General features: G+C 65.0%; 5 protein-coding genes across 5 annotated transcripts; 3 read left to right on the forward strand and 2 right to left on the reverse strand.

The window, feature by feature from the left end:
• Positions 1-753: 753 nt before the first annotated feature.
• On the forward strand, positions 754-1,512 carry EMIHUDRAFT_225949 (hypothetical protein; the record flags this gene model as incomplete). The annotated part of the gene is made up of 1 exon (XM_005789367.1): positions 754-1,512. One exon carries the CDS (start codon positions 754-756, stop codon positions 1,510-1,512), a length of 759 nt encoding a protein of 252 aa, XP_005789424.1.
• Positions 1,513-7,045: 5,533 nt separating this feature from the next.
• Positions 7,046-10,530, forward strand: EMIHUDRAFT_110016 (hypothetical protein; the record flags this gene model as incomplete). Its single annotated transcript, XM_005789368.1, has 6 exons — positions 7,046-7,328; positions 7,620-8,276; positions 9,400-9,485; positions 9,547-9,611; positions 9,819-9,939; positions 10,030-10,530. 6 exons carry the CDS (start codon positions 7,046-7,048, stop codon positions 10,528-10,530), a joined length of 1,713 nt encoding a protein of 570 aa, XP_005789425.1.
• A 603-nt stretch (positions 10,531-11,133) lies between these two features.
• On the reverse strand, positions 11,134-14,691 carry EMIHUDRAFT_454980 (hypothetical protein; the record flags this gene model as incomplete). The annotated part of the gene is made up of 7 exons (XM_005789369.1): positions 14,681-14,691; positions 12,289-12,668; positions 12,143-12,201; positions 11,810-11,886; positions 11,677-11,733; positions 11,344-11,457; positions 11,134-11,265 (listed from the first exon to the last, which is right to left on the reverse strand). Coding segments are annotated over exons 2-7 (561 nt in total), but the record flags the coding sequence as incomplete, so codon positions are not given.
• A 656-nt stretch (positions 14,692-15,347) lies between these two features.
• On the reverse strand, positions 15,348-16,488 carry EMIHUDRAFT_454981 (hypothetical protein; the record flags this gene model as incomplete). Its single annotated transcript, XM_005789370.1, has 3 exons — positions 15,828-16,488; positions 15,627-15,744; positions 15,348-15,404 (listed from the first exon to the last, which is right to left on the reverse strand). The coding sequence occupies exons 1-3, from the start codon at positions 16,448-16,450 to the stop codon at positions 15,348-15,350; spliced, it is 798 nt and encodes a 265-aa protein (XP_005789427.1). The 5' UTR covers positions 16,451-16,488.
• A 6,932-nt stretch (positions 16,489-23,420) lies between these two features.
• Positions 23,421-23,718, forward strand: EMIHUDRAFT_225959 (hypothetical protein; the record flags this gene model as incomplete). The annotated part of the gene is made up of 2 exons (XM_005789371.1): positions 23,421-23,461; positions 23,541-23,718. The coding sequence occupies 2 exons, from the start codon at positions 23,421-23,423 to the stop codon at positions 23,716-23,718; spliced, it is 219 nt and encodes a 72-aa protein (XP_005789428.1).
• Positions 23,719-26,404: the final 2,686 nt, after the last annotated feature.

A 26,404-nucleotide genomic window follows, 5' to 3' on the forward strand; every position in this document is an offset into this window, starting at 1 on the left:
GATCATAATACGCGATCGCGCAGATCACCCCCTCAACGCCTGCACGGAAGATGGCTGACGTGGTGGGGTTGCACAACGACAGCTAGCCCCTTGGTAGGGCTTGTCATGAGCGGTCGCGTTGCTGACTTGGCCACTTTTAGGCGATCATGAAGCTGGCCAACGGGTGGAAAATGCTTGCTGCCAGTGGCTTCGTCATGAGGTCAGCCAGCTGGCCCTGCGTCCGAATATGGTACAGGTACACTCGCTTTGCCTCCTTGACTTGCTCGCGGAGGAAAGCAATTTTCGTTGCGACGTGCTTCATCCGTTTGGACGAGGTATTGCCGTCCGAAAGAAGGACCGCCGCTTTATTGTCGCAGTAGACTGGTGGGCGCGGCAGTTGGCGCGCCACCCGGTGGAGCGCCACGTGCGCCACCGCTTCTGATGACCGTCGTCCATCCGCCATAGCATTGGAGTCGGTCGGGAGACGGTGCTCCTTCGCCGGCATCGATTGTAGACATCTCGGCGAATAGGAAGACGTAGGTGCTGTGCGAATATTCGCGCGTTGACGCGGGCGCTGGACTGCGGCCGCGACGCTGGTTGCGGCGAGCGCCTAGACGGTGCTCGTCGCAAACAACGAAAGATGAAACAACGAAGTAAGAAATACCTTTGGGTAACGGCAAACACAACCATAATCCACGGCCTCGGCGCCTCCGGCGCTGATCGCTACTGGCTCCCCTCTCGCTCGCCGTGCTTCACTGGCATAGGCCAGCCACCATGCCGCCGCCGTTTTGGGGCGCGATCGATGCGGCGCACACCTTCTGCGAGCCGAAGTATGCAACTTCCACCGTCGTCGCCGAATTCTTCAATGCGCTCTCGTCGTTCGTCTACATGGCAGCTGGGGCGGCCATGCTCTGCCGTGGCTGCCACTGGAAGGTCGGTGCGGGCTACGCAATGCTCATCGTGGTTGGCGTGGGCTCGGTGCTCTTCCACGCCACCATGCGCTTCACAATGGAGCTCTGTGACGAGGTCCCGATGCTGCTGCTAATCATCGCCTTTCTCCTCGGCAAGGAGGATTGCCTCGATTGCCTCTCGGGCCCAGCCGGGCGGCGGCGATTCCGCGTGGGCTCGGCGGTGGCCGTCGCGCTCTCCACCGCCGCGTACATCCACTTCAAAGTGTACCAGATCTTTGTCATCTCATTCACGCTGATGGTGCTCTTCCTGATCGCGACGCACTTCTTCCCGTCGGCGCGCCGCCGCTGGACGCCCGCCCTCCAGACCTGCTTCGCGCGCGCCGTCGGCGGCATCGGCGCCGGCAAGCTCGTGTGGGAGGCGGAGCAGCGCCTCTGCGCCGCGCACCCCGGCGTGTGGCCGCTGCACATCGCGTGGCACGTCCTATCGTGCATCGGAGGCGTCTACGCAACCAAATACAATGAGGAGCTGCGCGCGATCGTCGCCATCGAGGGGACGAAGGAGGCTGGCCGTGAGCCGCGGCGATCGCCACGACTGGTGGGGGCGCACACGAAGCGGCACTGAAATAGATTGGTGGCCGACCCGGGCCGCGGCGGTGCGACGTGTCCACGCATGCGATGTCCACGTGTCGCATGCGATGTCCACGGGCGCGGCGATGCGACGTGTCCACACGCCGTCTACGACGGCCCCACAACGGCGTCCTCGCCGCCTGGGCATGAATGAAATGAAATGAATGAATGAATGAATGAATGCTGTGGACGCCGCAGACTGGCTCCGACTTGACGGGCGCATGGAGACGTGATGCTTCCATGCGCCCGTCGAGTCAAAATCGACATGCGAGGCGATCTTTGGCCCGCCAGAGGGATAGGCGGCGTTTTGGGCGACAAACAGCGCTGCGACCGTGAAGTGGCGGTGGACATGCTCCCATGTCGTTGCCGACGCGGCGCCGGAGTGGCCGGCGACTGGCCGGCGCTGCTCGCCGCGACCGCCACGACGGCTCGTACTCTGATACTCCGGGCCGACCCACGGTGCGGAAATGAGAGGGGCAAAATTTCAGCCTCACTATGGCGGCCTTTTGACAGTCGTCCCGGCTCCGGCCAAGCCCCAATCGGGTCCTTTCATACCAGATCTGGGCCGAGTGAAGCGCCTGCGGAGTGAGTAGGCACACGCCACGGGTGAGCACCGGATCGTTCTCTCGGCCACTCACTTCCGCAGGTCGCCGCCTGCTGGCGCAGCGCCCGGATGGGCCATATCAAGCGGCGGGCGCAGGATACGCGGCACTGTGTATTGGGAGCGGGTTGTTTCGCCCCAAGTGCGCGGGCCGGCAAAGGCGCTCTGCGACGCCACAGCCAACTCGCGCTGCCGACCTCAGACAGCTTGGCTCGGCAGGGCGGTGACAGCGACCCGCACGCGAGCTGCACCCCACCGCCCGCCTCCTATAGCCGTAACATGCCTCGGCTTGTCTGGTGAACTCTCGAGCGAGAACACACACAACACGTGTGTGTGGGCGTTGGGGGCACACACACGCGCTAGACTGTGCGGGTACGGACGGATTCTACTAAAGCGGCACTAGCTGGTCGCACCAGCCGCTAGCGCGCAGGCGGTGCCCGACAGGCTCCGCCGCCCACGGCTGCTTGAGCGTCTTCTTCGCGTGCACAACCAGCTCGTGCGCCTCTGCCGAGGAGTGGAGAAGTACTGCAGCAGCGCGAGAGCATACTCGCGCAGGGCGGCCTCCTCGACCAGGACAGCAACCCCAAACATCGGGCCGGTCCTCTCGAGCAGCTTGAAGCCGATCCGGTCGCGCATATGGTCACGACGTAGAAAAAGGATGGCGGGAGATGGCGTTGCGCATGAAAGGCCCGAACAAACCGCTCGGGGATGTTGTCGAGGGGATCCCACGTCCAACCATCGACATCGTCGCCTTCCCAGGCGATCAGAAGCTCGATCCCCCCAGCTCTCTGCCGCCACGAGATGACCTTCTCGACGTTGTAGCTCTCTGGCAGCACGGCCGTTTTCGGCCCCGCCCGGACCTGCGGCGGTTTTGGTTGGATTCCGTGAGATACCGATTTTTCTGTCACTGAATAATTGGCATAGTGCTTGCCATGAGGGTGTTGAGGGTTGGGGGGGCGGTGGTATGCGCCACATAAATCGGGAAGTACCATCCTGTGCGCCGCAAAGGCCGATCGCGCCCGACGGTGGGGCGGCTCACCGCACACACACAGTTGCGAGGCCGAGCCCGCCGGGCGCGTAGAGCCGAGTGGCCGGGGGGGAGGCGGACCAGGGAAACCGCGCGCGGCAGTGCGAGGTGACACGATGTGGCGCGGGCACGGCGGGGGAGACGCAGACGGCGCTGTGCTAGGGGGGCGCGGAGCGCACATGGCACATTGTAGCGCAGAAAAGGGACTCGAAAAGGGCCTGATGAGTGTGGGAAAAGTGGAACAAGCTCCAGTCGCACCGTGCCCGTCTCCTACCCGACGGTGGCACTCTTCCACGTCTCGCTCACGCTGAGAAAAATTCTGAAACTAGAACACCCAACATACGCACGGTTCCGCCAAAAGAGTGGCAAGTGCCGCGCGCGCCCTCTCTCCGTTCGCGCTCTCTCGAGCGCACACATGGACATGCAAGATGCATGCCTGCCCCACCACACCATTATACAGTACACGGGGCTCGCGTTGAGATACACACATTTGCGGCGCGGCGGCGCTTTGCCCGCTTCGCGGCGCGCGCTCCTGCCCCCTCCGCCCGCCCGCCGCCTCACAGCTGCTTGACCATCGGCTGTGAGCTTCCAAACGGGTCCCGCACCAGCGACCACTGCTCGGGCAGCAGCGCCGGCCGCGCCCCCTCGTCACCGCGCCGCCCCTTGCGACCGCGGCGAGCAAGCGGCGCGCCGGACGGCGGGGCGGCCTCGGCGTAGCCCCGCCTGCGCCAGAAGCCGACCGTGTCGTGGCCCGCGAGCACGACGACAGTGCGCACGCCGAGCTGCTCCGCGAGCCATGCCTCGGCGGCGCCCAGCAGCGCCGCGCCGATGCCGCGGCCAGCGTGGCTGCTCGCGACGGCGAGGAGCTGCACCTGTGCTCGCGGGTGCAGCTGTGAAGAGAGCGCCGTGCACAGTGGCGAGACAGCGAGGCGCCGCGCGCCTCGCAGAAGGAGGCGGCGGCGTGCGGGATGAGGGTGAGCGCCCCGACGATCGACTCCTTCCCTTCGAGGCGAGCGACAGCGGTGCGGGCGCCCTGGCCGTGCACGAGCAAGTGCAGAAAGTCGGCGCCGCGCCGCTTGCGCTGCGGGCTGAGCCCGGGGTGGGCCGGCGAGCAGGGAACGTCGGGAGGGAGGTCGACGTTGCACTCCGGCAGCCTGCGCCGGTAGAGCCGGAGCGCGTGCGCCTGCGAGATCATCACTCGAGGTCAGGGGAGGTGAGGGGAGGTGAGGGGAGGTGAGGGGAGGTGAGGGGAGGTGAGGGGAGGTGAGGGGAGGTGAGGGGAGGTGAGGCGAGAGGAGGCGAGAGGAGGCGAGAGGAGGCGAGAGGAGGCGAGAGGAGGCGAGAGGAGGCGAGAGGAGGCGAGAGGAGGCGAGAGGAGCCGTGATGAAGCCGAGGTGAGCCGAGATGAGCCGAGGTGAGCCGAGATGCGCCTCTGCGGGCGAGAAGCTGCCAAAGGCGGCGGGCGGAGGCTGCAGCTCGAGGGTCACACCGGAGGAGGAGAGGTCGGGGCCGGCGGCGGAGGCGGCGAGGGGGACTGCCGCCGCCGTGGCGGCGGGCGGGGCGGGAGGGGCGACGGTGTACTCGACCGAGCGGCGGGTGGGGCGATGCCGCGAGCTGGCCGGAGGCGGCGGGGTGGGCTGCGGCGGCGGGGAGGAGGAAGCGGCAGCGGAAGCGGCGGCGGCGGCTGCGGCGGCGGCGGCGGAGGTGGAGGAAGTGGAGGCGGCGGCGGAGGCGGAGGCGGAGGAGGAGGAGGAGCGAGAGACGCGCGAGCTGAGCCGCGGCGCCGTGGCGGCGGCGCGAGCGCGCGTGGTCCGCTTGATCGGCGAGAGGGGCTTGGCCTGCGACGGCGGTGGCGGCTTGGGCGACGCGCCCGCGTTGCGCAGCTCAGCGAGGGCGGCGCGGCGCGAGGTCGAAAAGGAGGCGCCGAATGGGCCCTCGCCGGCGGAGGGACTGCTAGCCGCCGCCTCCTTTCGGGCGGGCGGCGGCGCGGCGCTGGCCCAAGACGGCGCGTTGCAGCCTGCCCATCCGTCGCCATCCCCGAGGCGGGCGGGTGGGGGCCCGCGTGTGGGTCGGACCTGGCTTGCCCGCCGCCCCGACCGACTCCCCCTCTGGCCGCCCGCTGCGGCGGCGCTGGCGGCAGCAGACGCGCTGGCGGCAGCAGACGCGCTGGCGGCAGCAGACGCGCTGGCGGCAGCAGACGCGCTGGCGGCAGCAGACGCGCTGGCGGCAGCAGACGCGCTGGCGGCCGCTGCCGGTGCGGCGGGGGCCGCTGCCGCGCGGCTGGCGGAAGCTGCTGCGGGCGGCTCGGTGGCCGTTTGCCGGCGAGCTGCCGCCTCGTCGCGCCGCCAAGAGGGCGGCAGGACAGAGGCGGACGAGGACGGCGGGGCGGACAAGGCGGCGGCGGTGGAGGGACGGTGGGCGAGGGCGGGCGCGTCGGCGACGGCCGGGCGGCCGGAGGTGATGGTGGCGAGGAGCCACTGCTCATCCGCCTATGTGGGGTGTCGCGGCCGTGTCGTGGACGTGTCCCGCGCCGGTGGAGGCGAGAGACGGCCGCCTCGGCAAGGCGGGCGCGCGGCTGATTGCGGTGCACCTGCGGGAAGGCTCCGAGCGACGCTTCGGAGGAGGGCCCCGAGTCTGGCGTGGCCGGCTTGGGAGGGGGCGCGGGAGGGAGGAGAGGGGCGGAGGCCGAGGCCGAGGGAGTGGAGAAGAGAGTCGGGGAGGGAGAGAGATGGAGGGGAGGCGGGAGGGAGAGGGCATATACCTCGACGGCGCCCGCGTCGGAGATGGGGCGTCCGTACTGGACGCGCGCACCCGCCTCGCAGCAGAGGGAGCACAGGTCGGCGTGCGGCATCACCGTCGCGCCTCGCAGCGTCACGGTGAGCCCCGCAAGCGCGCGGCCGCCTCCGCTCAGCCGCGAGAGTTGCGCGCCCGGGACGTGCGGGAGCATCCCCTCCTCGAAGGGGGCGGGGTCGACGGCGACGCCGCGATTCCGCGCGCACGCGGCGACGTACTCCTCGCCGACGATCCAGTGCCCCCGCGCGAGCGCCCGCAGCAGCTTGAGCGTTCGCCGCACGGGACGGCCGCCCGCGACGGTGACGGGCTCTCCGCGGACGAGCGTGGCGCGGACGCGGTCGTGGATGTGGGCGAAGCAGCGCTGCGTTGCCTCGTCGTCGACGCCGGTGAGGGAGAAAGACATCGGAGGGGAGAGGGAGATCGGCGAAGCGGCGCGGCTATCAAGAGCGGCAATTGAAAAAGAATCGCGCGGCCCCGTCCGATGGTCTGCTGCCCCGCGCAGCAACCGTCGGGCGACGACCCGGGGGCCAAAAACCCGGCGACGACGGCGCTCTGGATGGGGCGTGACCTCCTGCCTCCAACCTCCTTCCTTTTTGAGCAGGTGTGACGCCGCGCGAGCGACGCTCCGAGATCGCCCGAGATAGCGCGGCGCGGCCCCGAGATCGCCCGAGATAGCGCGAGATCGCCCGAGATAGCGCGGCGCGGCCCCGAGATCGCCCGAGATCGCGCGGCCCGAGATCGCGCGGCGCGGCCCGGGGCGGGGTGGATGGGTTGGGAGCGAGGGGGCGGAAGTGTTCAGTGCGGTAGATGGTAAGCTCGAGGCGCGTGAGCCGGACTTGTGAGCCGGACCACCCCCTCTTGTTATCTGCGTTGTTGAGCCAGGACTCAACATACTCGGGCTTACTCATCCCAAACTGTCACTCCCCTTTCTCCCGGCCGAGGTGGGGCGCGCGCGGGGGCGGCGGGTGTGCGCGGGTGTGAGGGATGTCTGTGAGCCCGAGAGCGATATGCCATGTCCGCCTTGCGTTTGTTTTCATAACATCGAAGGCTAAGCTCAAAAAAGAATTGTCGCTGGGGTCGCACGACACGATTCAAAAAGAAACAGACATGTTCGACGCCATCGTCAACGACCCGAAGGTGCACCCGGCGACGCGAGCGCACTTCCGCTCGACGAAGCAACTCGGGGCGGGCGCGGTGCTCGGCATCGACGTCGTCCACAAGGACGTCGAGCTGAACGACAAGGCGTGGCTCCACGAGGCGCAGGGCTACCTCAACCACCCCAAGGGCGCCATCACCCTCGCCACGCGCTGCGTCGGCGTGGGCCCTAACTCGAGGGCGTACGGGGTAGCCGTCACTTTCCTGCCTCACAAGGGCGGGGCTGTCCCGGAAAGTGAGAGACGCCGGGCAGCGTGGCGCATTACTGAACCCTCCCATACGTGTTTGGGGTTCCTCCTTTGCTGTCCCATCCCCTCCTCTCTTTCCCGCCTGGGCGGGGCGGTGGGCGGGCGCGCGGTGCGGCGTGGCGTGTGCGTGTGTGCGACTGCAACGAAGGACCGCTCGCAGAGGACCATTGGGTTTGTACTATTAACAACGAAGGCGCTCTCAAAAGAAACACATGTGCGGTAGAGTGCTGGAGTGCTGGACTGAGAATCAGCAGCGCGCCCAGCCCACCCCATGCCAGCCAGGATCGAGACTCGCCTGTCGCCGGACGGCGAGTGGCGCAAGAGCGGCGTTCTCGCCGGCGGCAGCGTCGTCGTCGGCCGAGCGCAGTTTGATGGTGCGCCGGACGCAAAGAGCATCTCGCGCGAGCACTTTGATCTCAGGCTCTCTGCCGATGGTGCGCAAGTGACCGTGACGAGCATGAGCGGGAGCCCGAGCCACATCCACGACGCTGAGGATGACCAGCCCACGCGGCTCGCCAAGGGCCAGGCCGTCCCGCTCGCATACGGCCAGCTCGTCTCACTCTCCAGGTCGCAGCGCTGCCAGCTCCGCGTTGTGCTCGATGGAGTGGCTGCGGCTCCGGCGGCTGCAGACTCGGCGGTCGCCGCCCCCGCGGCTGCGCGCCCACCCAGTGCGAGCGGGGCGGTGGTCGTGCACGATCTGATCTCTGACGACGACGACGACGACGAGGTGCGGGTGACGGAGGCGCGAGCACCAGTCACACTCGACCTCACCGCAGCCGGGCCATCTGGCGGCGAGCGCGCAAAGCGGCGGGCGGCGAGGGCGGCGAGGGCGGCGAGGGCGGCCGGCGGCGGCCCCGCGCCTCGGCGAGACGCTGCGTCGGCGCTGGGGGCCGAAGAGGTGATCGACTTGGAGGCGGCCAACGGGGTCGGTCTCGGTGCGAGCGGCAAGCCGCTGCTGCCGGGCGAGCTCGAGGCGAGGCAGCAGCGCAGGCCGAGTTGGGTTCGGGGCCAAGAGGCTTCGACGAGCTTTCCCGGAGCCCCTCCCTTAGCTCTCCCGTAGGCGCCGCTCGGCTGGGACACGGCCTGGCTTCGCGAGTCCAAGACAACGCGTGCATGACATGTACATGTGCATGACATGTACATGTCCCTAGGCGCCGCTCGCCTCGCACGTCCCTCGAGGCATGTCCACGACACGTCCACGACACGCCCACGACACGTCCGGGACACGTCCACAGGCGCAGCTCGTGGACGCTACGCGCGTCTCGATCGACCGAAGAGACTCCCGAGGAGCAGCACTACCGCCTCGCGGAGAGCGCGTTTTGCCGCGGCGGAGGGGTGGCGGCGCAGATCGCAAGCATCGACTACCACTTCCACCCCGCTCTCGAGGCCGCGCTGGCAGAACACAAACCCCACTCGCGGGCAGAGGACGCGGCACAGGACGGGGCACACGCGCCAGTCCGCAGACACGGGGAGGAGCGGTAGTGACGCTCACCCCCTCCCAGAGAGCCATTCTGCGAGAGGCCGCCGTGTTCGCCCCGCTTGGCGGGGAGTCTATAAGCGACGACGGCATCAGGCGCGCTGGCACGCCAAGAAGGCGGACTACGACGCGACGTACGGCCCTGGCAACCACACCATCCTCTTAATTAACTATGAAGTGACTCTTGAGTGACTCTTCATTCACTCTTAATGAATAGGCAACCACACCATCCTCTTAATTAACTATGAAGTGACTCTTGAGTGACTCTTAATTAATTCACTCTTAATGAATAGACAACCACACCATCCTCTTAATTAACTATGAAGTGACTCTTGAGTGACTCTTCATTCACTCTTAATGAATAGGCAACCACACCATCCTCTCAATTAACTATGAAGTGACTCTTGAGTGACTCTTCATTCGCTCTTAATGAATAGGCAACCACACCATCCTCTTAATTAACTATGAAGTGACTCTTGAGTGACTCTTCATTCACTCTTAATGAATAGGCAACCACACCATCCTCTTAATTAACTATGAAGTGACTCTTGAGTGACTCTTCATTCACTCTTAATGAATAGGCAACCACACCATCCTCTTCGCCTTCCACGGCACGCGGCAGGCAAACGTGCGCCCGATCCTGGCGGAAGGATTCAAGCTCTCCAAGGTCGAACTATTACTTAACCAACCATTCATTTATTATTGGTTACCTATTAATCATCTCCAAGGTCGGCTCAACGACCGACCCGGGCTTCTACGGCGCGGGAATCTACTTTTCGGAGCAGCTGCAGATGTCGATGGGATACAACAGCGGGAGCGACTCATCCTAGAAGCAGAGCACGGATTCTTGCATCCCAGCCAGCGCTCGAGAGGACACGTATTCAACGGTATTCAGCCGATTCCACTGTGGTTCACTGTCGCCCCTCGTATTCACGCGGCGCTCTGAAGACGCCGCACGAGACCGTCCTCCCGCCCTCATGTCGGCGTACTCACCCTGTAGGAACGACGGCATGTTCCTCTGTAAGCTCCTCGTTGGCAAGCCGTTCCTCGCGCCGCTGCAGCAAGGGCGAGGGCTTCAGGCGGGCTATACGAGCCACGTGTCGGACGCGAGCGGCAGCGAGGTGATCATGTTTGACGAGGCGCGAATTAACATCTCAATCACTCGTTAATTAGTTAGTTCATATGTTAATTAGCTCACCATGTGTGACGAGGCGGCGATGCTGCCGCTCTACTTCGTCTTTCTGCGCCCCCAGGGCGCCCACGGCCCTCTCGGCCACCATCATGGCCATCTTGGCCACGCTGCGGCGGCAGCGCACAAGGAGCCGCTCAAGGGTCTCGGCGGCGGCGGCGGCGGCGGCGGCGGCGTGTTGGGCGGCCTGGGCGGCTTGGGCGGCGCCATCGGTGGAGCGATGCACACGCTCGGCGGCGCATTTGGCCTGGGTGGCGCCTCATCGTCGTTGCCGGCCGCCGCCGTCGGGGCTGCCGCCGCTCTCGCCGGCGGCGGTGGCTGGGGCGCGGGCAACGTGCTGGGCGGCGGCAAGAGGCCGCGGGCGGACCACGACGCCGCGGTCGTGGCGCGGCTGCTGAGCGAGAGCCGTGGCGGCAAGGGCCGCCCGCGAGGGGCGGCCGGGCGCGCGGAGGGCGCGGAGGGCGCGGAGGAGGAGATGGTGCGCGAGGCGATGCGGCGGAGCTTGCTGCCGGGAGGGCGGTAGGCGGTGTTTTGCTCGATTTCAGCTTGCTGCAGCCTGCAGGGAGGGCGGTCCACACACCCTTGGCAGGAGAGGTACCGCACACTCACAGGGTACAGAACCCTAACCCCTTCCTATGTTCTTCACAGTCTCTTACAGTCCGGCCCCTCTCTTCGGTTCATCCCACATCCGGGCACCCGGGGGAACGAACAACGATCGTCGATCCACAAAATCAAAAATTCCCTTACGGCTTTATATTGAGTTTCTCACGCCGCGCATTTTCGGTTTCTGGCGCCAGTCTTGCCGTTCTTATAGATCAGTTTGGACATGCTCGATGGAAAGAGTGTGCCGTGCGCCCCGAGAATGCCGACATGCGTCGAAAAGGGACTGCGCGGCGTATCTCATCCATCCAACGCGGGCGCACGAATCACACTCGATTGCCCTGCTCTTCCGGCCGATACCGCTCCCACGAGGCGCCAGCAAAGACAACCGGCCGCTGCGCCGCACATGGCGACGGGGCGTCTCGGGGGGTCTTGGGTACCTTGCCGGGCGGCGCGAACCGGCGCAAGCAAGAGGCCCCGCTCAGCCCCTGTAGCGCGCAGCGGCCGCCGCCGCCACGGCGGCCGCGGCCGCGGCGGCGGCGGCGAGCGCAAGAGCGCCCGCCGACGGCGCCTGACTCCACGCCGCCACCGGGCCCTTGTCGGCGGCGCGCTTGGCCTTGTCCGAGAGGATGGCGGCGGCGGCGCTGTCACGAGACGCCTTTGCGTTGCGTCGGCCGGCGCGCGATCACATGAGTATATGAGTAGCAGTCCCAGACTAGCAATACTCCCCAGACGCCTTTGCGTTGCCCGGCCGGCGCGCGAGCTTGAGGGCGCGCGCGTCGAGATGCGCCTCCACGTCGGCGATAGTGACGCCGGCGGCGACGCAGCGCACGAGCGCGAAGAAGAGGAGGTCGGCGGCCTACCATTAATGAACAACTCTCATTAATTAATATTAACTGATATACCCGAGATGACCCGCGACTACCCGAGGTCGTCCTCAGTTTAAGGAAGAGGGGGTGGGCGGCCTCAGAGGCGATGTGGAGGTAATCTCGGGTGATCTCGGGTAATCTCAGGTAATCTCGGGTAATCTCGGGTAGTCTCGGGTAATCTCGGGGATTTCGGGGAGGAGGTCGGCGGCCTCAGAGGCGATGTCGTCTGGCTCCTCTGCCTCTGCCAGCTCCTGCGCCTAGATGATCCGAGATGCCCCGAGATGCCCCGAGATGCCCCGAGATGACCCTCCGCCTCTGCCAGCTCCCGCGAACCTCTTCCACAAGCTTGGAGCGGAGGAGGGTCGAGTCGTCAAAGAGCCGCTTGGTGTACGAGCCGGCCGGCGCCGAGCCTGCGGTGTGAGTGCGCCGGCATGAGGGCGGGAGGACGGTGTCGGGCAGAGTACTTGTGGCACCGCGTGAGTACGAGGGAGGCGAGTACAATGTGCACAGCGGAGTGCGGCCGAGTACGGCGGAGTCCGTGTCGTCTCGAGCGCTACCGGGAGCACAAGAACACGGCTCCGCTCCTCCCCGCTGCCCCTGCTCACGAGATATGGGGAGATACGGGGGAGATACGGGGAGAGATTCCGCTTCTAGGGGCCGCCGCGCCGCGCCGCGACTGCAGCGTCTCCTGCAGCGCGCGTAGGCCGCTCGGGAAGCCCCAGCACGTCAGCGTGCCTGCAGGGGCAGCACGAGACACTACTGACTGGCAGTGGCCCCACCGCATAGCATGACCCCCCCCCCCCCCCAGCAATGTCAGCGTGCCTCGGTGGCAAAAGGATGGCGGCGAGCCGTACTGGCGGACAGTGAAGCGGAGTGCGTCGCCGTCGGAGTCGACGGCCACACGGCAGAGCCGCTGCCACGCGCCTACTCCCATCGACAGTCTCTTCAACCTCTGAACCTTCACTCGCGCGGCAGAGCCGCTGCCACGCGCCTACTCCCATCGACAGTCTCTTCAGCCTCTGAACCTTCACTCGCGCGGCAGAGTCGCTGCCACGCGCCTACTCCCATCGACAGTCTCTTCAACCTCTGAACCTTCACTCGCGCGGCAGAGTCGCTGCCACGCGCCTACTCCCATCGACAGTCTCTTCAACCTCTGAACCTTCACTCGCGCGGCAGAGTCGCTGCCACGCGCCTACTCCCATCGACAGTCTCTTCAACCTCTGAACCTTCACTCGCGCGGCAGAGTCGCTGCCACGCGCCTACTCCCATCGACAGTCTCTTCAACCTCTGAACCTTCACTCGCGCGGCTGAGCCGCTGCCACGCGCCTACTCCCATCGACAGTCTCTTCAACCTCTGAACCTTCACTCGCGCGGCAGAGTCGCTGCCACGCGCCTACTCCCATCGACAGTCTCTTCAACCTCTGAACCTTCACTCGCGCGGCAGAGTCGCTGCCACGCGCCTACTCCCATCGACAGTCTCTTCAACCTCTGAACCTTCACTCGCGCGGCAGAGTCGCTGCCACGCGCCTACTCCCATCGACAGTCTCTTCAACCTCTGAACCTTCACTCGCGCGGCAGAGTCGCTGCCACGCGCCTACTCCCATCGACAGTCTCTTCAACCTCTGAACCTTCACTCGCGCGGCAGAGTCGCTGCCACGCGCCTACTCCCATCGACAGTCTCTTCAACCTCTGAACCTTCACTCGCGCGGCAGAGTCGCTGCCACGCGCCTACTCCCATCGACAGTCTCTTCAACCTCTGAACCTTCACTCGCGCGGCAGAGTCGCTGCCACGCGCCTACTCCCATCGACAGTCTCTTCAACCTCTGAACCTTCACTCGCGCGGCAGAGTCGCTGCCACGCGCCTACTCCCATCGACAGTCTCTTCAACCTCTGAACCTTCACTCGCGCGGCAGAGTCGCTGCCACGCGCCTACTCCCATCGACAGTCTCTTCAACCTCTGAACCTTCACTCGCGCGGCAGAGTCGCTGCCACGCGCCTACTCCCATCGACAGTCTCTTCAACCTCTGAACCTTCACTCGCGCGGCAGAGTCGCTGCCACGCGCCTACTCCCATCGACAGTCTCTTCAACCTCTGAACCTTCACTCGCGCGGCAGAGTCGCTGCCACGCGCCTACTCCCATCGACAGTCTCTTCAACCTCTGAACCTTCACTCGCGCGGCAGAGTCGCTGCCACGCGCCTACTCCCATCGACAGTCTCTTCAACCTCTGAACCTTCACTCGCGCGGCAGAGTCGCTGCCACGCGCCTACTCCCATCGACAGTCTCTTCAGCCTCTGAACCTTCACTCGCGCGGCAGAGTCGCTGCCACGCGCCTACTCCCATCGACAGTCTCTTCAGCCTCTGAACCTTCACTCGCGCGGCAGAGCCGCTGCCACGCGCCTACTCCCATCGACAGTCTCTTCAGCCTCTGAACCCTCACTCGCGCGGCAGAGTCGCTGCCACGCGCCTACTCCCATCGACAGTCTCTTCAACCTCTGAACCTTCACTCGCGCGGCAGAGCCGCTGCCACGCGCCTACTCCCATCGACAGTCTCTTCAACCTCTGAACCTTCACTCGCGCGGCAGAGTCGCTGCCACGCGCCTACTCCCATCGACAGTCTCTTCAACCTCTGAACCTTCACTCGCGCGGCAGAGTCGCTGCCACGCGCCTACTCCCATCGACAGTCTCTTCAACCTCTGAACCTTCACTCGCGCGGCTGAGCCGCTGCCACGCGCCTACTCCCATCGACAGTCTCTTCAACCTCTGAACCTTCACTCGCGCGGCAGAGTCGCTGCCACGCGCCTACTCCCATCGACAGTCTCTTCAACCTCTGAACCTTCACTCGCGCGGCAGAGCCGCTGCCACGCGCCTACTCCCATCGACAGTCTCTTCAACCTCTGAACCTTCACTCGCGCGGCAGAGCCGCTGCCACGCGCCTACTCCCATCGACAGTCTCTTCAACCTCTGAACCTTCACTCGCGCGGCAGAGTCGCTGCCACGCGCCTACTCCCATCGACAGTCTCTTCAGCCTCTGAACCTTCACTCGCGCGGCAGAGTCGCTGCCACGCGCCTACTCCCATCGACAGTCTCTTCAGCCTCTGAACCTTCACTCGCGCGGCAGAGTCGCTGCCACGCGCCTACTCCCATCGACAGTCTCTTCAACCTCTGAACCTTCACTCGCGCGGCAGAGCCGCTGCCACGCGCGCCAGACGAGTCGCCCTTCCGCCAGAGAGAGCGGCGAGAGCGGGACCAGTAGACGCCGCGGCCGGAGCGGAGCGCGGCGCAGACGGACTCCGCCGTCGAGTAGACGAGGCCTGAAGAATGAAGAATGCGGACCCCCTCTTGGTAACGAGCTCATTCATGGCTCGGGCCCCGTCGGCGAGGAGGCGAGGCCGAGGGCGACGCCGCCCTCCTCCTCCACCACCTATGGTGGTTGCACTCTTCCGCGTCGCAACCGCCTGTGACATCCGTACCGCCGCCCTCCTCCTCCACCGTTGAGAGCAAGCCATCCGGCCGGTCGGACCGCACCGCCGCGGCCAGCGCCTGTGGACATGGCTGGGACATGTCGTGGACATGTCACGGACATGTCGTGGACGTATCGCGGACATGTCGTGGGCGTGTCGTGGACATGTCGTGGGCGTGTCGTGGACATGCACATGTCGTGGACATGTCGCGGACGTGTCGCGGACGTGTCGTGCACATGTCGCGGGTGTGTCGTGGACCTGGCCGAGGGCATCTCGTGAGAGTGTGTGTGGTCTCCTCGTTGGAGCACCTATCCCCACACCGAACGTCTCGCGCATGCTCCCACTCCTACCCCTCGTGCCACTGCCCCTCTCCCCTTCTCGCCATTGATACGCGCCTGTCCCGCGTCGATCAGCTCTTCTCCGCCCGCAGGCGCCTCCGCAACGTCCTCCGCCCGCCGCCAGAAGCCTACGTTGTGATGTGAAAACTGCGTTGAGACGACGCCGACGGGAGGGCGTGAAGACGGCAACTTGTGGCAGCGTACTCAGAGCACCGCGTGAGTACGGGTGGGGACGAAAGCAGCGAACACATCCGCATCCAGCGGCATACAGCCGAGTGCGTCTCCTCTCGAGTGCTGGTTGGGATGCATGAACACGTATTCCGCTTCTAGGGCCAGAGTCCGCCACTAACCGACGGCACCGGTGCGGCCGCGGGCGTCGGCGCCGCCACCCGCTCCGCCCGCCTCGGGAGGGGGCCGAGCGATGCCGGGGCCGCGAGGCCGAGGTTGAGGGCGTGGAGCTCGGCGAGCCTAACCAGTTGGGCTCGCACTGGTCGAACTTAATTAAATTCGTCCCCAAAGTCCGAGGGCGAGGGCGTGCACGCTCGGCGCGCCGGGCCAGGGAGGGGGAGAGCGACGCTCCGGAGACCACGACCAGCAGCCGGTCCGTCGCCGCGAGGCTGGCCGACACCCGCTTCAGCAGCGCCGCGTCCGCCGCCGCGTCTGGAAGGAGGAGAAGGACGCCGGCGGCGGCGCCGACGGTGTGGGGCCGCTCGCACTCGCGGCAACCGGAGCCGGTCTTGGCGGCGAGAGACTCGAGTGCGAGAAGGAGCTGCTCAGACGTCGTCTCGGCTGCAGGAGAGAGGACGACGAGCAGGCGCTCAGCGGGCAGCGCCGCGTCCTTGGCCGCCTGGCGCACTGCCGCGCACAGCTCCGCCGGAGGCGTCGCGGGGTCCGGAGTGAGCAGCGCGTACAGCGCTCCGGCATGAAGCCACTCCCGCGCCTTGGCCGCCTCGTCCAGCCGGAAGGGGCCGACCGCGCAGCCCGCGCTGCGCAAGAGCGCGACGCGGGCAGCCGACGGCGGCGAAGCGAGCTCGGCTTCGCTCAGCCAGCAGACGAGGCAGCTGCCGAGGCCGAGGCGGCGGAGCACCTCGTCGTCGCTCTCGCCGGCCGCCTCGCCCTTGATGAGAGGCGAGAGGGACTTCGTGCGGAGGTCAACCACTGGCCAGAGCACCATTCGGCGCGTGGTCCACCTCGCTATCGGCTCGGTGCTCGCGGCAGATCGGCGGGCTCCGAAGGTTTTCTTTTTGCAAAGGATGCTAGAATTCGTTGTCCGAGCCTGGCTGTTCTTCACCTTCCTAACTGGAGCACTTGAGCACTGGATAGGGTCGATTCCGCATGGTACGGGACCCCTCGATCGTCTCGCCCTCCCTCACTGGTGTGTTCATTGGGGGGGTCATAACAAACACGGTACAGGATCGAGGTGCACGCTGCTGAAGCAGTGTCGTCCCCTCTCTCCCCAACGGCGATGGCGGTGTGACCGATCGAGCTACAAGAGGAGCTTGTTCAGCAGGATCTGGGATAGTCTGGCGCACTACCTCACTGGGCCTGAGACCGCCGAGACAGCATCCCATCACCCCTCCGGGCTTAGCTAACTAACTAAATAAAGCGCACTGCTTACCATGTGCGCTCGTGGATGGAGTCGCCCCGCTGCAAGGACGACATCATCATTGACGACGACATCGAGTGCATGTACAACGCCACATGCCGCGTGGCGATGTTCAAGGCGCTATTTTGCCTGCCCCCTGCCCGCCCTTACCGATGTCTGCACCTCGGGCTCGGAGCGCTTGCCTCCCGGAGTGCAACTACCCGCCGCCCTCGCCGCCCCCGCCCTCGCCGCCAGAATTCGTGATGGCGTGAGTGGAGTGGGGAAGACAAGCAGGGGAAGTCGGAAGACAATACCCCTAGTTCAAGAAAAAGAATTAAACCACGAAACAGAAAAAGAAAGCACCTCGCTGTCGTATTGCCGCTGTCGTAAACTCGGTGTGGACCCTGTCCTCCTCCCCTACCCCTCATTTGGGTTGGGTCTGTTTTCTTCCTCTCTTTTTTCGTAAACTCGAACGAGAAGCTGAGGCCTGTAATTACCGAACTAAAAAGTAAAACTTCCACTCCGAACGTACTGTATTTCCGTTAGCAAATGACAGCTGGATTCGTTAAACGCATTCGTATTCTGTTGGAGCCACCTACCCACGCTCTTTTACGGATCTTGTTTCTCCTGGCACGGACGCTCGAATGCATCAAAGTCCGACTCTGACAGGTTCAGCCCAAGCAGCCTCGCCTTGTTCATATCTACGTGTGCACGGGCGAGCCCGAGTTGTCGCAGAGCGATGCCAAACTGAAACTCCACCTTTGCGTACTTGGGATCATTCGTCGCGGTCTCGAACACGCGGTCGTACTGAAGATGCAGATGATCCACAAGGGCATCCATGTTCGTCGGATCACCAAAGAAGCAATTGTCGTCTTCTACGCCGCCATCCCAAGCAGTCGAGCGACACGCACTGATTCCTTTCGGCACCCACGCGAGGGCTCCGAGGCATGGCCACAAGGTGTCGACGGGTTCGTGCAAAACTGTCGCGTCAGGGCGAAAGCGCATGGCCAAGGAGTAGCGTCTCCCCGACTCGCGACGCAGCACGGCGGCTCCGCGCATGCCTGCAATGTTGTTGCGAAAGCCGCGCAGCTTCGCCGCCCCCCAGTTATAGCCAGTGAAAGTGAAGGTCCGGTTCTCGTCTTCGGTGTGCACATAGCCACGGAGCATCGACGCGATCGGCTTTGTCTGCGCCACGATGGTCTTAAAGCACGCGAGGCTGCTCTGCATGAGCTCCGGACGCCTCGCCCCCCCCCCGCCCCCCCTGCCCTTCCAGCTTGGTGTATTCGGCGCGATTTCGTCCCATGTGTGCAAGTACAGGTCGCATATCGCAAAGTTCTTGCGGCATGCCCTGAGGTGGGCAACGAGGTGCCGGTATTCGCAGACACCATGTCGCCCCACATGTCCCGAAACCTGCAGCGCGATTGACAGGTTTGACCGTAATTGCGCTGGTCGCTGTGCTTGGGCTGCGATCCTGGCCGTGCTTGGGCGATCCTGGCGATCACAACTGCAGCTGTAAAACGACTGACCAGGAGGGAAGCCGCATCGCACCTTGTGCGTGTCGCCCTCGTTGCAGCGAAACACACCGCGACATTTTGCAGTCCACAGCGCGCCGCTCTCTGCATCACAGCCAAAGCTGATGTTGCGGATGCATCTCGCCCAGGACGACTGCGTGACCAGCGAGGGAACCGTGCACGATCCCATCCTTGTGGCGAGAGTTCTGACCTACAAACGAGCGCGCACACACCACCCCAACACACACGAGAGATCAAAAAGAGAATTAAAAAAAAAGGAAATTCTTGATTGCCGAATCAGCATGTCACTCGTCGTCTCTCTGCTCCTCGCTCGGCCGGGCGGCGACTCGGGTGGTGCAGAGGCGCCGCCGCTGCGCGTGCGTGCGCACGAGGCGGCGCTGGAGCACGCCCAGCGGACGACACGATGCCGGCTCTCATCGACATTGTCGACGTGGAGGACGAAGGCGACTGGCAGGTCGTGCGAGACTTCGCGGCGGCGCACGGCCAGCTCGAAGCCCTTAACGCCTTCCTCGAGTACGCGAAGGATGCGGTGCAGCACGCCGAGGACCTCGTGGGGCCCGAGAGCCTCGAAGGGATCGCGCGGGAAACGAAGAGGAAGCTGCTCCGTTTCGAAGGACGACCGGAACTTGAGGAACTCGCGATGCAACTAGCACGGCAGGTGCTACCGCACGTCGGCCTGGAGGGCAGGCCGGTCGGCGTCACAAGAGGCGACGGCAGCGTTGCGGGGGTCAGCCTGATCGTAACCTTGCCAGGGGCGGAGCGACAGCCGTCCCACTTGGACGCGAACGTCGAAGACGTCTACTCCGTGATCGTGCCCCTCAGCCAGAGGCGGCTGCACGTCGTATCGCGGCAAGAACCGATCGTGCTCGGGCCGGGCGACGCCCTCGTCTTCAAAGCGAACGAGCTGTGCCATGGCGGCGACGGCCTCGGACAGGGCGAAGACATGAGGTGCGCGCTCTTCTTCTACGTGGGACACGGCGTGACGGAGGACGTCGTCGACCAAAGCTTCGAGTGCGAGTGGAGGTCGATGAAGCAGTGGGCGCAGGCCCTGCCCATGGAGGGGTTGGTGGCGGCGCTGCGGAAGCACGAGGTCGAGAAGGTGGGCGAGGTCGTCGCCGAGCTACATGGCCGCTTGCTCGCGGAGGACGCGGCGCAGCGGCCCAGGCTCGAGGCGGAGGCTGCGGCGACGGTCTTGCGCGGCCTCAGGAAGGTGGCGGGGCGAGTAACGTCGCCTTCGGTGCTAGCTGAGGTAGGGGCGGGGAGGTGGCCACCCGGGGCGCCCCTCATGCTGTACAGCGCGCGGCTAGCGGTGGCGGTCGCGGATAAGCTCGACCGCGGCACCACGGGCGTCGAGGAGCTGATGCGCGACATCGTGCACGCGCTGGCGCAGGCGCTCCGCCCCATGACGGAAGGAGCCCTCCACGTCGTGCGCCTGGGGGACGGCAGCGAGAAGCTCAAGGTGCGGCCCGCCCGGATGATGACGTGTGACGCCATCGCCGGCCTCCTCGAGTGGGGGCGACTGCGCATGCCGGACCTGGCGAAGGACGTTGACGGGCCGCTCGTGCACTTGGTGGGGTACTACCTGTGGACGGTGGACAGCATCCCCGCGGTCGAGGAGTACGCGCGGCATCGGGAGGCGGCCGTTCGCGGTATCTGGGACATGCAACTCGATATGATGTATCTTATTCCGGGGCCCGTGTGCGGGGAGCGAACCTTAGCGACCGCCCAGAAGCTTTCTGAGCGACCCAATCGGGCCGGGATCATCAGCATATGTCCCCTCCACAACATCTTGGGCGTTTGAGCGGTATTTGAGGACCACCGCCACTCTGAAGTTCGGCCGGGTGGTCTGCAGACCCCCCCCCCCGGAGCAGCAGAGGCTCCGTGGGGTTGAAAAGTCGACGCTGGGAGTCGCACTCGTCAAACCGTCTCGCAACACCACGCGGTCCGCACGTACCGCCCACATCCCCTCCACCACTGAGAAGGCGCAGATCGACCGCCGGGCCGCGTAGCCGTCGTTAAGGAGCGGTTTTTGGAGCCGTACGAAGAGGTCCCAGACGGGCGAAGATGCGGTTTTTCGACGACCACACGCGATGTGGTGTCTGCTTTTTGCTAAAAACGGGCCGCCTAGTGCAGCATCACTAGTACAACACGCAACCACACTGAGAGCTCCACACTAGCCGGTATAGGCGAGCCCCGGCGGCCTCACCGTCGCCGCTCGCGGCGGAGCCGACGGCGGAGCCACGGGCCGGTGCGACCTTTTGGGGGGGCATGAGCTCGCCAGGACGTCACCGATGGCTCGGCGCGCCTCTTCCCGCCAGCGCGGGACGGCCTGCCTACAGGAGGGAGGGGGGGGAGACGGAACTGAGCCCTAGGTTCGTGATCCTATGGCCGGCAAGGGCTGGGAGAGGGGCGGCAAGCGACGGGCGGGTGAGCGACCTTTTGAGCGCCCATGCAACGGTGGCATAAAGTGAATGATACACCGTCGCACGTGTGCTGATTCTAGATCGCACGCAGTGGCATATCACTTGGGTAGGACCGCAGCGCGCGTGTGAGAGGTCGAGGTCGTCGTGTTCTCTGCGCTTTGTTTCTCTGTTCTACCGGAACATGGTCGTGGGGCATGGGCCCTACTGCGAGGAGGGAGAGGGAGGCGAGGGGGGGGGAGAGGGGGGGGGGAGGGGAGTGTGAGGGGTACGGGGGCGAGGGCATGGAGGGGGAGAGGAAGAGCAAGGGCGAGAGGGGGCAGGGGACGGGTCGATGGCATACTAGGGGGGGCAGGGTGGTGGGCGGCGATCGCCGCATACCGTCCTATGGACAAGGACGTCGACGTGCATGCCAGCTGCTGTTGTTCGAGTCGTTCGGTGGGTTCGGCGGAAGGGGGTCGGCGAGATCCGCTCTGGAGGGCGGCGAACGCGCTGCAGAACAAGCTGACGCGGGCCCAGTACCTCGATGAGGTGACTTGGACCACCAAGAGCTGGGTGGGGCTGCAGAAGCAGCGCATCTCAGTCGTAAGGTTCTTCACACGGCCATCGCAGAGCAGATTGTGGATGAGCTTGCCTGGGCGGCGAGGGCGGTCGAGTGCACGGAGCTAAGTGCCTCGCCGTCCTCGCCGGCGGGAGTCGCTTCTAGGCGGCTCCCGTGGTGTACCTGTGTTAGTGCCAGTGCGCGCCAGTCCCGTGCCTAGTGTCGTGCGGGGGAGTTTTTGTAAAATTCTCTTTTCGGTGGTGGGGATGTCGGGGTGGGGAGTGGGTCTGGGTGGGCGCCGGAGTGGGAGTAGTGTGACTGCTCCTGTGGTGCGGGCGACGGCTTCTGAGGAAGCCGTCGCCCGGCGCGCCTCGCCTATCGCGCGAATCGTGTCGTGCGACCGCCTTTTGTTGTAAACTAAGGTAGGTAGGTAGAAAGGTGAAGAAAACAACAGCCAGGCTCGGACTGGACACCAACGCGATTTTCTTGTAAACTAAAAGGAGGAACCCCTGTCAAGGAGTGTCTAGAATAGGTTACTATTCATGATTAGTGCTCTGAATAGTGAGGTTGCAAAACTATTCAGACCTGAATAGAGGCACTCACAAGCTATTCAACTCATGACTAGAATGACCAGCTCTGACCCTCGATTCATGAATACTATTCAAGATGCATGCGCTCTCCCGGCGCCCTTCGCCCTTCGGCACTCCGCTCTCGATCACTACGGCTAGTTGCTGCCAGCCTGCACCACGTAGCCCTGATGGTGTACTTGCCCCGCGCCGCGCCCATGCTGTTCAACGTGCGCGACGCCTCGGTCAAGTAAGCAAAAATTGGAGGCCGCTCCTCCTCGTGCGTGACCTTGACCACCGCGCCGCCCGCGGCATCCGCGCCGCCCGCGGCATCCGCGCCGCCCACGGCTCCATCGCCAGAGGCATCAGCAGCGTCGCCCACGGTAGCAGCAGGGTCGACCTCATCAGGAAAGAGCTTGGTGCGCACGGCCGCTGGCAGCTCCGAGCGGTTCTCGTAGTAGTAGTACTCGAGGAAAGGGTTTGGGTAGCCGATCATGAACTCGCTGCCCGACGCGACGCCCGGCTCGAGGCTGCCGCGGCCGTCCTCGCCCATCTCCTTGCACGAGAACCCCGCTCCCTTGACGCCGTCGCCGTAATCGTGCAGCGCCGAGAACTCAACGACGGCACACTTGAACCGCTTCTCCTTGTCGGCCGCCGGGCAGCCATTCCAGAACTTGCCCGGCGCGGAGATGTACTTGCCGACAGCGGTGGCCGGCTTATTGAGCGTCGGGTAGAAGGCAATGGCCGACTGCTTGCTGGCCTTGCTCGAACGCTTAGGCGGCATGGGTGATGCGATGGCGCGATGGACGGACGGACACGGACCAAAATAAGCTTAGAATTGACATTTCTGTCGCAGGTGCGGGTGCGAGCCCGTGGGTGCTATACTGCAGGGTGAATACTTACTTCCTGAAGTAACTTCATGATTCAGACAGACACCGACACGTGGCCTCACGCAAGTCTGAATAGTTCGAATGATCTGACTACTCTCCCTAATGAACTATTCAAGTCTTGAATCTTCTTGAATAGTGAGGTTGCAAAACTATTCAGACCTGAATGGGAGAGCTGCGAGCCTAATCAGATCATTCAGTTCTAATCAAGATACTCCTTGACCCCTGTAAAATTCTGTTGAGGGCCCTCGTACGCAGTGTGGACGCGCGCCGCCCAGCGGCGAGCGAGCGTGCTCGGAGTTGGGTCGGCGCGCGCGCGGGCGGACGGCGCCTGTAAACAGACAGCCTGCCCGCCCACTCGTTCAAAATGTCAAAATCCGTTCACACACACACATTCTTAGTGGCAACTCCGTGCACTGACGGTCGGCCGCCAGAAAACACGCCTCCGTGGCTCGGGTTACACCAATTCTCGCTACCCAACGCGGCCAAAGGATATCCACCTCGAGAACCTCGAGAACACACTCTGATGAGCAAATTCTCTATTTTGCTTGCTCGGCACTGCCTCCCAGCAGCGCCCAGCCTGCCCCACGCTACCTCCCGCGGGGTGCGCCGAATGGTTTTCTCTCCGGAGCACGAGAGCTGGCGGCGACACCCGTGCGCGCGCTCCCCGCCATCGCCTCACGCCGACGACGCCTCCCGCCGCTGCTGTGAGTCGAGCCGCGCCCCGCCGCAGGTACTTTTCGCGCCCGTTTGCGCACTTCCTGCCGCCCTTTCGCAACGCAGTCGTCATCTTCAGCGCGTACCTGATCTTTGACACCTTGTACTCGTCCCGCTACCCCAAGACGGTCCCCGCCAAATCCATCGACGTCGAGTTCCCGAAGAGCGGCGGCGCCTTCAACAAGACGGAGTGAGGTGGGGTGAGCGGGTTGCAGTCGGCGCCACCTGGCGCGAGGGAACCACGCGCGCGGGGAGCACTCCCGCGCGAGGTGACGAGCCGCGGGTCGAGCGTGCGTGCCTCTGCGTGGGCGGCTGCCTCCCCTCGACCCCCTCGATTTTGGTATATTACGCGAGAGATTCTCCGCGGCAGCCACGCCGGCGCGCTGGCAGGCACTAACGAAGCGACGCACGCTAGTCGGCGGCACACCGCGGGACGCGCGCATGATAAGACGGCGGTGGTGCCTGTGCGTGCGCGTGCCGCACCTTCTGAGTCGTCTGTGCGCGGTGTGCGGGGCGCGGCTCCAGTATTTACGCCATGCACCGCAAAGACCGACACGCGGCGACGCACGCACACCACATCGCCACAGCATTCCGCGGCAGTGCCACAGTGGGCAGCAGCGGAGCGACGCGGCAAAATGGCTCCAGGCCTCGCGTGCCGTGTGCGAATAAGATGATCGACTCAGCGCACATCACTGGGCGCGAGGCGAGGGTGGAGAAAGAGCGAGGTCATTACACGGGCGTCCCCATCGGCACAGCCTGGCCCTGGACCGGCTTGACAATGCCGGTGCTCTCCGCAATGACGTAGTGCGTCTCCGCGGCCGGGTAGTCGCCGGGGGGCGTGAGCCCGTCTATCCTCGCACCCACGGAGTTGTAGCGGAGCGGCTGCTTCCGGAAGCAGCAGCAGCAGCAGCAGCAGCAGCTCAGCAGGAACAGGACGAGCAGAGCCACCAGCAAGGGCGGCATGTAGTGGAGATTGGGGCCGTGCGTGTACAGCTCGCGCGAGCGGAAAGCCTTCGCGAAAGGAAAAAGAATTATCCGTGAATCACCTAGTGGGCCATAGTGGGCCACTGCCACCATTCTTTTTCTGCTCATAACAAATTGCCCTGCCCAACATATTTTAGTTACTGGGTCCTAATGGCTATGTGGGAGAAGTTTGGTCTTTGTTTCATGGGGGGATCTGGATATATTCACGGCTAAAGTTGGTGCCGGCACGGCTCCCCTAGCCGGTCTCTCGGGGCAGGCCGGGAAGAGCCTCCAGGCCTTCTGTGGAGCTTAGGTAGGGTCCCCAGCCAGCCTCAGCTGCAAGGCAGTCTCCAGGGGCCATGTAGCATGCCTGACATGACAGTGCAACCCACCCGGACACGGGTAGCGCACCAGAGAGGGCCTGTCCTCGTCGTCGAAGCCGGCGGCGGCGCGTGGCGCGAAGCGGAAGTCATCGGCACCGCCGAATCCGGAGCCTAAGAAGGGGAGGAAGAAGTGAGCGAGGAGTGCAGTCTGTGTTTTGCAAGAATGGTGACACGCGTAGACACAAGTACTAGTACGACCTGAGTACGCTCCAGGCTCCAGCCACACAGCCAGGCCAGTGCTTTGCAATGCCGCACACGCCAAAAGTGAAAACGAGCAGTGCTACGTGCGGAGTGTGGGATTACTCACGACTGGGCGTGTCGCGACCGCCGCCGCGAGGCTCGTGGCGATGGAGGCGCCGGCGCCAGCATGCGCCGCCTCCCTCAACGCCCGAAACTCGGTCACAGCCGGGGGAGCGACAGCGGCAGAGATGCGGGCCGCTGGCGACCTCACACGGCGCCAAGCGCCGTAGAGGTAGCCCCGAGAGACGCAGCTGGGTGTGTCGCGACCGCCGCCGCGAGGCTCGTGGCGATGGAGGCGCCGGCGCCAGCATGCGTCGCCTCCCTCAACGCCCGAAACTCGGTCACAGCCAGCGGAGCGACGGCGGCAGAGATGCGGGCCGCCGGCGACCTCACACGGCGTCGCACGCCGTAGAAATGACCCCGAGAGACGCCGCAAGGTGCGTCGCGACCGCCGCCGCGAGGCTCGTGGCGATGGAGGCGCCAGCGGCAGCATGCGCCGCCTCCCTCAACGCGCGACACTCGGTCGAGGCTGGCTCGAACTGCTCGAGGCCAGCTGCCTGACTTGTATTGACAGCGAGTGTGTCGCCACTCGCTCCTGATCACACGTTGAGGGGGGCGTGGACATGTTAGCCCTCGGCAGCTGCGATGCGCACACACCTGTCGCACGGATCCAGCGGTGGTGGCGATATGCTGCTCGGCGAGCCAAAGAGAGCGTGCCACCGAGAGCGTGCCACCGAGAGCGTGCCACCTAGAGCGGAGTGCGCCGCCCTCCGCAGCGGGAGTCGGTTGCGGGTGGTGCAGCGGCGCCGTGATAGAACAACAGGCGCCGGCTCGGCACGCTGAGTGCACACGCGACGCGTCGCGCGTGCACGCACTGCTCGTGCAGCGCCAAACAGCGTCCGCCAGCGCAGAGAAAGGAGCCCGTGCCGACTCGTGCACGCCTGCGACAGCTCGAGCGGCTCAGCGCGAGTGCTGGCTCACATCCGGTCGGCTCACAGTGCTTGGGCAGCCAGGCTCACCGTCGGCGAGAGCAGCTGCGAGCGACACCACGTCGAGCCAAGGCGACGCTTTCTTCCGTGGCCGCCGCGGCTCGTTTCCGCCACGCGGTGGGGTGCGGCGGAGGCCGAGGCGTGCGCCAGCCGCGCTCGAGACCAGCAGGCGGCCTGGGAGGGCGCTCACACGCCGCGACGACCTCGGCGAAGCGAGGCGTCGCGCCAGGTCATTCACGGTTATGCATAGACTAGTGTGGGACCTGCGGCGGTACCCGTCTCTGTTGTTCGGGCAGTGAGAGACG

This window comes from Emiliania huxleyi (assembly GCF_000372725.1).
Source record: "Emiliania huxleyi CCMP1516 chromosome Unknown EMIHUscaffold_129, whole genome shotgun sequence".
In the NCBI taxonomy this organism is placed as follows: Eukaryota; Haptophyta; order Isochrysidales; family Noelaerhabdaceae; genus Emiliania; species Emiliania huxleyi.